This window comes from Triticum aestivum, chromosome 7A (assembly GCF_018294505.1).
Source record: "Triticum aestivum cultivar Chinese Spring chromosome 7A, IWGSC CS RefSeq v2.1, whole genome shotgun sequence".
NCBI lineage: Eukaryota > Viridiplantae > Streptophyta > Magnoliopsida > Poales > Poaceae > Triticum > Triticum aestivum.
In genome coordinates, this window is record NC_057812.1 from 567,405,841 (window position 1) to 567,416,471 (window position 10,631).

At 41.7% G+C, this 10,631-nt stretch overlaps 1 protein-coding gene across 2 annotated transcripts; it reads left to right on the top strand.

The window, feature by feature from the left end:
• Window positions 1–555: 555 nt before the first annotated feature.
• On the top strand, window positions 556–9,118 carry LOC123148297 (centromere/kinetochore protein zw10 homolog). 2 transcript variants are annotated; one of them, XM_044567681.1, is made up of 14 exons: window positions 556–1,177; window positions 1,269–1,412; window positions 2,005–2,178; window positions 2,854–3,012; window positions 4,004–4,234; window positions 4,308–4,433; window positions 4,637–4,729; window positions 6,341–6,436; window positions 6,971–7,099; window positions 7,232–7,309; window positions 7,498–7,656; window positions 7,728–7,878; window positions 7,966–8,048; window positions 8,844–9,118. In XM_044567681.1, the coding sequence occupies exons 1-14, from the start codon at window positions 641–643 to the stop codon at window positions 8,925–8,927; spliced, it is 2,244 nt and encodes a 747-aa protein (XP_044423616.1). In that variant the 5' UTR covers window positions 556–640; the 3' UTR covers window positions 8,928–9,118. The 2 variants fall into 2 exon arrangements, with proteins under 2 accessions (XP_044423616.1, XP_044423617.1); XM_044567682.1 differs by having other exon boundaries at window positions 557–1,177; window positions 4,323–4,433.
• The last annotated feature ends 1,513 nt before the right edge of the window (window positions 9,119–10,631 follow it).

Sequence of the window (10,631 nt, forward strand, 5' to 3'; positions counted from 1 at the left end):
GCCGTTTGGTTACGATCAGACACTGAGAGGGTTATAAATTTGTGTGAACTGGATATCAACGATCCATGTTAATTAATATACAACCCTTCTCCCTCGCAAAAGAAAAAGAAATATAGTTGTGCTTCTCGTTTTTTTAGGGATAGTTGTGCTTACCGTGGAAGCATAAGCTTTGTTTTTTGTTTTTTCAGTTTTGCTAAAGCACATCTAGATGTGCCATAAGTATTGCACATTTAAGTCATATGTCATTGATCGTACATTGAGATTCGTGTGAATATTTTCTTTCTCTTTTTTCTTTTTCTCTTTATGCTTGATTCACTCACTTAGATGTGCAATAACTAAAGCACATCTAGATGTGCCCTAGACACACCCTTTGTTTTTCTTAGCAAAGCATAAGCTTTTTTTTTTGAGGTGAAGCACAAGCTTTTCTTTTGAGGGATAGCAAGCGTGCCAGCCCTCCTCACCGATGGGCTGCCAGCCCATGTAGCGAAGGAGGAGCTGTGGACCTGGCGTAGTGGCGTGTGCGCAGTGCGCCCTTCGATACCAAGCGCTGAAGCCGCAGTTGATCCGAACGGGCCCAAAAGTCACCAACAGCTCAACTCCTCCCACGAGTTCCCGGATCCCTGTCGTCGGCGAGCCGGCAATGGCCGACGACGTCCGCGAGCTCCTTCTCTCGACCACCGCCGACGCCGACCCCTCCACCCCGCTATCCGCGCCCGACCTCCGCCTCCTCATCGACCACCTCCGCCACCGCTCCGACCGCCTGCACGCCTCCGCCCTCTCCTTCGCCTCCTCCAACCGCGAGCCGCTCGCCTCCGCGCTCCTCCGAGCCGCCAGCTCCGCGGCCTCGTCAGCGTCCCTCCAGTCCTCCCTCCAGTCGGCGCTCTCCCCGCTCTCCTCCTCCCCGGACCTGTCCGACCTCAGGTCCCTCTCCGATCGCCTCGTAGCGGCCCGCCGCGAGCTCCGCGAGCGCCAGGAGCACCTCGCTGCCGCATCCTCCGTAGCTTCTCTCTCTGCGCGGCTTCGCGCCGCTCGCGCCTCAGCCAACCCCCTTGATGCTGCCGCTGCCGCCGCCGAGCTCAAGCCCCTCCTGGTGAACCCCGAGGGATCTGGATCCGGTGGGGACGAGCCAGTCGTGTTTGGGCTTCTTCGGGGTGAATGGGAGCAGCTCGTAGACGAGGTGAGGGGTGTGCTGATTTGAGGTGCCTTTTGCATGCTAGGATTTGTGTTTGTGCTAACTGCTGTGCTGGTTGTTTCCGATGACGATGCAGCTGCAAGTAGGACTTTCGAAGAATGTGGAGGAGTGCGTGGAGTTTGCACCGGAGGGAGGGAAGGTAGTGGTGAGGGCTGGACCGAGCGGCAGTTCAAGTGGAACACCCGGTGTTGAGCTTCGTGTGGCGCTGCAGGCATTGGAAGTAAGGTTTACTTGTCTTCAGTCTACAATTTTGGAAGACAGTGGACTTTTTAGTTAGTCTGTACGGACATTTTTCTTATGATCGTTAAATAGTGTACAAAACTATCGCCAAGGGTATCATCGGCCAAGGTGCATTAAAGGATATGGTGGACACTTTTGGGGTCCTGATATAGTGATATATCACATTCAGCAGCTAAAGGCCCTTGCAGCTTTTAAAATATGCTTACCCCATGAGTTACGTTCTTCCTATGTGCCATCACAAGTTTATCATTTGGCCTTCTCATACCCCACCAAAGATTAGTTGCTAATTCTTCGCTGCACTGAACTATTTTCTATTTTTTTGCTGTCTTCTTAAGAATCCATAGAACATTGTGATTGGCCATATGTTACATATTACTAGACCAAACAAACCAAACCAGTTTATTCCATGCAGGGGGTGCTTCTCTATATGTATTAGGAAGCTCTATCAAATTCTCCGGTTGTTATTATCTCTACCAATAAATGGTTCAGTGAGCTTGGTCAAATGCCTTCGTACAAACGCTTGGGTAATAAATGAACCACTTTCTCATACCTTTGTGTTGTTGGATATGCAGATAATCGATTCTCTAGACTATGGGATGGCAAAAGTCGCAGATTTGATGGTAAAGCATGTTTTTATTCCAGCAATCAGCAACATATCTGTCACAGTTTCTGTAGAAGTGCTTGAGAAAAGTGGCTCCACATACCCAGCATCAGTCTTGAGTATAGTCCCCTCAGAGGAACTACAGGTGAGCGCTACGTAGTGTTTACTGGTTCATCAGAGCTGTCTCTTCTGAACTATCTTTGTATATATTGGTTATGTTTTGTTTTCGAAGTACTCTTTGGTTCAAAGGATTTTCGAAGATTCTAGTCCTTAAAGAATTTTCAATATCTGAATTGTTTGATTTGTTGAATTGAAATCCATATGATTTTTCCCTAGAATTTCCCATGCACTACATATCATAGGAAATTTCCATTCACTCCAATCTCTTGGGAAGATTCCTATGTTTTTCTGGGGTAAGCAATCGCCCTTTGGTGAAAATTCTTGCAGCGTTCAATCTTATATGGGATTCAAAAATGCATGGGATTGCACTCCTATGTTTTCCCTACTCATGCGTTCTTTTAATTCTGTGAACCAACGAGGCTTGTATCTGCTTTATTCCCAGTCGTTTACTGATTATAATTCCAAGTTATTGCCGCAATATGAATGCTAAATAAGAGCTCAGTTGAAGATGCCATTTCTAACAGCACTAAGCTGTTGTCTTTTTGCGGAGTAGGTAAAATTATGTCTTTGCACATCTAGAATTATGAGCCGTCAAGTAATCAATATGATTTCATGACAAAACACTGCCATGTAAGCTTAATTCTTGTTTTATTTTTGGGTTGTTTTGGGTAATCATGTAACTGCTTTGTTATTATTCAAGGGCTACAAAGATGGTTCAGTCCTTTACTCAAGAATAATTGATGTCATCAAGTTTGCTCGCAAGTTCATTTGTGTGGAAAATATCACATGGATGCAGTCCTTTGCAAAGTTAACCTGGTCAAGAATTTCTGATCTGGTTATCACACATTTTCTCTCTAAGGTATGCTTATATTTATCCTATATACCTAAGAGAGTGATCCCCACTACTTCTAATTATCTCAACATGTGTGCTTCCGCATCATCAAAATTGCTGTAGCTGTTAGATTTACTAGGTTGATCCACTAGCATCCGTCTGATCTACTCATGAGAATCCTCTACCATTCAACATGCATTAGAGCATTCTAAGTGAGTTTTATATCACATTGCATTTAATTGTGACATGCATAACTTTTCATGGTAAGATATATTTTTTGCTTATGCAGAGATTTCTCACATAGTTTAAATTGTAATGACTGAATTAGTATTCTACACAATATTTAGAAACTCTATATCCAATTCCGCAGCAACGCGCGGGGTATCGTCTAGTTTAACAAATAAAAGTTTGACAATTGTTAATTTGCTGTTTTTCTTCTTGCGAGCAGCCCTTCAGCTGACACACATGCTTGTCTCTATTTGATCCTCTTTGTTCAGTGCCCATTGAACTGGCAATATTTCTTGTATTTCATCAACTATAGTTCATTTATTGACTTGTGAGTTGTGACTGGGTTGTTTGAGGAAAACAGTTTACTATCAACACTGACCACTTCTCCCTTGTATATATGATGAGAACTTGACAAGACAAGAATAGTACGCTAGAATTACTACAACACATAATTCCCCTCTAATTTCTATGTCTCGGTATAAGTATAAACTGATCACAAAGATGAGAATGTGACGACAGATTGAATTTTTCGTCCCATGCTGAAAACAATTTGGAATTTCATCATAAAAATGGAAATGATCAGACTGGACTGATCTAATTGTCATTACAGCTTCTAAGCAACTCAGCTTCCTTGCTTCAGTTGTCTTGTTTGTGCGCATGTGCTTGGTAATCTCTGTTTGTAGAAGGAAACAGATGCCACCAGATTTATTCTATAATGACAATGATTCCCAAAAATAGTGCTGTTATATACGTCATAATAACTGGTCTGGTCATTTTGTTATGTTTTCAGGCTGTTCCGGATGAGGCGTCCAAGCTGATTGAGTTCCAAGATGTTATAAGGAGTACAACTGAATTTGAGAATACTCTTAGGGGTATGATGTTTATTTCGCCTGACAGAAAGGATGGCAAGTTAACCCAATTTGTTGATGATGTTGAAGTTCATTTTGCTGTAAGGAAGAGAAATGAGATCTTAGTGAAAGCAAGATACATTCTTGTACAATATGACTACAAAAATCCTCTTGTGAGTACCAAAATTTATGTTTTGCCATTGGAAAATTACTTAGCAGGATAATGTGGGATTCATTGTAGTGAAGTGCTTGCTATTGCAGGCATCAGATGACCATGGAGATTCTGTTGTTGATTTACTTTTCCAGCCAGAGAAGTGTTTTATATCTAAATCAGCACTTCAGTTAATGAAATTGGTCCATGGAGCCCTCAAGGTATGCCTGCCTCTACAGTCGTGACTCGCTGGATCTATTAGCATAACTGCTTGTTGCTTGTACTACTGTAACATGTCATTATCGTTTCTCATCATAACCACCTTTCTTTTGCAAATACCGCCTCCCACTTTTCAGTATTTGCATGTTGTAAAATTTCTCAATCATTTGATGTACCCATTTCTGTTGTTGTATAATCAGTGCAGGATGCTTGTTTGTCGTCCGCAAGAGTCGCAAAGGAGTTTTGCTGTGCTGCTAGGGATGCCTTGCTCTTGTATAAGGCTATTGTGCCAGTTCAGGTTTGTGCATGTACTAACTTTGCATGATAATTTGGTATTGTGTCATGAGATTTATATTTGAACCAAATCTCTAGTGATGGCAATGTATGTCATGCAATCATGTGTCTGGGAGCATCTAGGATATTCCTGAGAGCATTATTAAGTTGTGCATTTTATTTAGACGTGCTAACTAGTAGCCAAATGCAATGTATTTTATTACAATTTTGCAATAGTTCCGCTATTCTTCAGATTTCAGATAACTAGTTCTTTACATTGTGTTGTTGCAGCGGTCGGGTGTACTTGGTATCATCTTGATATTAACATATTATTACCCTTTTTTGAAAAAATGAAATTCTGATGATGAACATATAATCAGGTGCATAAAATCCACATTATTTCAACAGAGGCATCCTTAGAATACTATTAGAAGCAGGTGCTGTTCCTTTCTAGGGTTTATCTGTTGGTTGTTTATTCTTTATCTGTTGGTTGTTTATTCGCTTGTGGCCCTTCCGTATTGCTGTTTTTCTGGTTTTGGTTGGGGTGACCATGCTGCGGGATCCATTGTAAGCGTAGACATGGTTGAAGAGCCCACACTTCCACACGCGGACAGCTGTCACCAGCTTTGGCCAGTAGATACAACTGGTTTGACTCAACAAACACTATATACAGATGACTTTGCTCTACCTTGGTTGTGCCATTTAGTCTTCGTGTTGTGTCCTCTTCCATAAAGATCCAGGCGCCCCTGGTTCTTAGGTCTGAGGCGATGGTGTCCTCTCTGCACTCTGATGCGTCTGACAACCCACCAGCGGCAAGAGGGCAGCGCCACTATTTTAGACACCGTTCTGGAGTTAACCTCAAATGCTAGCATAGCAGTGAGAGGAAACATAGACATCACTCTACACGCGCAGCCCACAGCGCCAGTCTCTCCCCCACCCCAATCTGCAATGCAGCAGCACAGTGGCATGTGAGCCAGAACACCCTGAACGAATGCTCACAATTAACCGAGGTGTAGGCCAAGGCGGTAAAAAATGTTGTTAGGTCGATGATGCATGGGGCCCACAATGAACCCACAGCCCGGCTGAGAGCTCCCTATTTCTAGGAAGCTTACAATTGAAGATATGTGATGATTCCCTTTTTTTTATCTGCTGAGAGTATTTTGGATCAAGGATCTGTATTTATGTTATATTTAGTTTTAGTGAAAGGTGGACTTACGGGAAATAACATTTGCCTTAGACTATATCGTTTGATGATTTCCCTTAGCATGCGTGGTTTACTTAAACTATAAATTACACCTTTAATCATGGGATTGCAAGACCTAATTCTTATTTTTACCGCAATGCTGCACCAGTAGGGGTGTTCCTGATGTACTTAGTCGATGTAAACTATTTCATACATCATGTGCCTGTTGTGCTCTTATGCGATAGCACTTATGAGATCTTACATTCTTACTCAATGTGCTCTTATGGTTTCAAATATTTTAGATAAACTTACTGCAGTAATTCTGTCATTGATTTGCATTATGAAGTTGTCCTATTACGAGATCACACTGTATTCTACTCTTCAGTTATTTGTTTTCGTTACTGTCATTTTACTTAATACCATTGTGATTAAATTTAGTGTTTTTTTTTAAAGCTAGAGAAGCAACTCAATAGTATCAGTCCGGTGGCTGCCATCCTTCACAATGACTTCTACCATTTATCCCAAGAAATTCTTGGTCTTGCATTTGAGGTTTGTATGTCCTGCTATTTGCTCTTTACTATCATTTATCTCAGTTGCTGATTAACGTGAAAATGATTGCCTCCCATGTGCATGCTTAGGGTCTGTCTGGTCAGCCTAAGCTTAGGCATGCCACAAATTGTTCGGTGGGTGTTTGGTTGGTTACCATAGCTGTGGCTGGTAACCCACGCATTATAGATTTTCAGCTTTTTGCCACAAGTGTGTTGGTGATTTGTTTTAGCAACACTTCGCCTAACCTTAGTTGTGGCTAGGTTAACCTCAAACCAAACAGCCCCCTTTTGTTCTCTATACTAACTTTATCTTCAAAATCTCTTTATGTGGTCGTTTAAAAAAAAACTGTTCGATGAGAGAATTCAGATTTGTGTTTTTGCATCCTAGATTAATGTTCCATTATGATTCACCTAAATTTTAAAACCAACTGTACTTATGTTTAGATATCTGATAGAAAATTTCTTCTTTGGAGCTATCTGCATGTCTTTAAGGCGGCAATGCGTTTTCCTAACCTTTCTTGATGCTTTTGTCCAGTACCGTGCAGATTTTCCTAGTGGTCAACAAAAACTAGTTGTTTTTGTGGATTTAGCTCCAATCTTCTCCCAGATGGCAGATGGTATACTGAGAAGACAAATACAGTTTGCAACGGCTAACTTAAGCGAGGTATTTCCCTATACCTTTTATGGCATCCTTGAAGGGATAAAATGATCATTGGTGAAAACTGTGGAATTCACATCATTTATTTCTGGTCGTAAGTAGTCAAGCCGATTTCAAGTTTGTCACATTATTTTTCAGGCTATAGATGGCGCTGATGGTTTTCAGAACACGCACCAATCTCAGCATTGTGAATCAGCAAAATTTAGTATTGAGCAGGTATGTCTTGTTGCCAAAGAATATGAGCTGTGCCTAGAAGAAATATGGCAAAGAGAAGTCTACTATAATTTCTCTTGATATATTATTCAGGACCTTCAATTTGTTTGTATTATTTATATAGTGCCAAAATCCTCAACAGTGATAAATTATAGATTGTCAACTAATGATATATATTGACCTCCTTCCAGGTGGTGTTCATTTTAGAGAAGATACACATTATGTGGGAATCGGTACTGCCTAGGTCAATTTATAGGAGAAGTATGTTTCATGTCCTTGGACCTGTCTTTTCTAGAATTACAAAGGACATGCTTCTGATAGATGACATGGCAGCAGAGGAGACCTTGCAGGTAATAATATTCTGCTTGAAAGGTTTGATCTGATCACTATCGATGTTTATTAATATGTGATACACTTCCAGCTGCAAGGCCTTATACATTTGGCTCTTGAAAACCTCTCCTCACTATTTCTGTCCCTGGTTGAGAATGATGATGATAAGTTCTTGGATCATCATACCTGGGTCCAGCTGGATGAGAGTATACCATCGTTGAAGAAGTTCCGAAAACTAGCAGGTAATTTTCTCTCAGTTTTGAACTTATTTAACATGTCACACTATTATCTTTGCTCCAATAATACTGAAAAACGTTGATGCTGCTCAGAGTTGCTTGATATGTCGTTGAAGTCCATCACAGCTGCTTGGGAAAGCGGGGAGCTAGCTAACTGTGGTTTCACATCATCTGAGGTGAGCAAGTTCCCCCTTTCCTTTTTCTTTTTACCTTTAAATGGAGTTTTGATAGTGCTCGGTCATCTGTTTTTCTTTTTTGAGGGACGGTCATCTGTTGTTGGTACAACCTGTTACTGTTATACCAGCCATCATATTGTTGTGCATGCTGTTCTTTGGTGTGTATCCTACTTGCTAAGTTAATACTTATCAAAATGTAAGATGTTTTTTGGTTTTGCATAGGGCATAAAAAACACCTTACATTTTTTTTGGAGGGAGTACTATTTTAGCACATTTTAGAGGCCTACTGGTAAACAACACGACGAGGAACTAAATTAAGCTTTTAGAGTAAGTGGTTACATGAATGAGATGGAAGGCTTGCTATCAGGATAATTTTTTTTAAATGGACAATATCATGTGAAAGCTGTGGTCAACCTTGGCAGAACAACGTGCACTTTTGTCTCTGTTACAGCCACTAGGTAGTTTATTTGCTTCAAAGCTCTCGAAAATAATTATAACCAACATAACAGTTTTTTCCCAGGCGTCAATTGACCCTGTTGTATTTGTTCCTTCGATGCTGTCTAGGAGCAGCAGTCCAGTTATAATCAATATTGTGTGCCTTTGCCCACAGCCAGACTTATTATACCTCACTAATTCAAGTTTGATCCATTTTTAGTGTTGAATATTTTGTTTCTGGTTCTCTTTTCAGACATCAGTTGACCCTGTTGTATCATTTTGGCCTTATTTGTTCAGAATCCATCGAAGCCGAAACTTTTCACTGTTGTTAATTTGTAACTGATCGTTTTCTTTGTGCAGATGCGGAATTTCATCAAAGCAATTTTCGCCGATTCACCTCTTCGAAAGGAGTGCTTAGGCTGGATCGCCGCGAACCCAGCTTAGGATGCAGAGTGCTGTTGTTGATTACTAGGTGCCCTCATTACGGCCCTTTATCCCCATCAGATTCTGTAGACACCTTTACTGACTGTATATCAATCGACATAGGGTTTAGTTTGCACTGAAGCTACAGGGCCTGCGGTTTATTTTTATAGAAGAAACAACCTGAGCACAGAACGCAGAGTTCAGGACCCGAACTCTGGTGGGCAGTGTAGAGTCACATTTAAATTGATCTGGAGGATGAGAGGCGTGGCAGGAGCGCGGCACCATGGCCAGAGCATGTGGCACATGCGGACCTGTTTCGGCACTTACATCACGCTACAGCGCTGACGCGATGCCCCGCTCACGTCGAGCAATCGGAAACGCCCAGAGTCGTTTAAGTTGCGAACGAATCAAGCAGCAAAATATAGTTTGGTTTTGGATTGAGCAGATTTAGCTAGGCCTGCAGCAAATTATAGTTACCCGCGGGCACTGGCCACTTACATACAGAACCTATACATTTCCAAATAGGAGATGAGAGAGCCCTTGATCCCGCGCATGACTCTCACGAATGAGAAGCTCAATAGCCATCTATCTAGAGAAGGAACTAATGCCACTGGTAGGAAATCCATAGACCGTACACCCACTTACCACTCTACCACTTCAATTCAATGACGGACTTCACCAATACCTAGCTTGAGAGAGATCGATCGCTGGCATGTGGCGTATATTTCCGAGAGAAAGAGGACTGAAATTCACCTTTACCCCTTCTATCACAGGTCTCACTAGAGATTCCCACAAACAAAAGAGAGATTAGGAAGACCGCTCCTTTGCGAATTTGGATGGCATTTTTCGCAATCTGTTTTGTGGATGATATCCTTCCATACCAGGAGGATCTGCTGGAGAATCAAGGGTCCATTCCAATAGACATAGTGCAAGAGAAGAGAATTGGGTGACTTGAATATGTAGCAATTTGCTCGGCTATGGGCCACCCACTGCTCCTAATCAAGAAATTACTTTAGGGCAAGAGTCATGTGTGACCAGATTGGAAACCGAATTCCATTCCTGATGAGAAACTATCTGATATTCCTCCTATTTCGGAAGGTTTTCTAGCCACCTGCTTAGAGATTTGGCGGACTACCAATCCAAATAGCAGTCAAGAAAGAATCCAAGTTGTAGTCAAGATAGATGGAATGGACTAGGGCGCAAGGAAAGAGATCCAGAACGAGACCGATCATTCATTCCCTCTTTCTCTGGCTGTAGAATTGACATAGAACTAGTTTTTCTTCCCAAGGCCCAATTCTTAATGATTGAGGAAATGCACGCTCACATAATGGGAAAATCACGTATAATCCTTACGAGAAATCTCCTACTTTCCTCTCTACAGGGAAGTGCGCCAGTTCGAGAAATATCATTGATAGAATGAATGCTCTTACGCGCTAATGAATGATGACTTATTTAAAGAATTTCTTGATATCTTGCAGAATGGTTTTCATGCTAATCAGAATGAATTTCTACTTATGCGCTAAGAGAGACTCTGGTGGAATCAAACCAGTCTCTTGGGAAAATCAAATGGATGGATCTCTTTGTCAGCTTCTTGTTTGAGAAAAAGAGTAGTGACTCGCTGGATTGAGATTTCTAGGAAAAAGAGTTGCGAATGAAATCCTACACTCCCTGTAGGTAGGGCTGGGCGAGAAAGGGTCCCCTCTGAAGCCTATAAGTTAGTAAGCA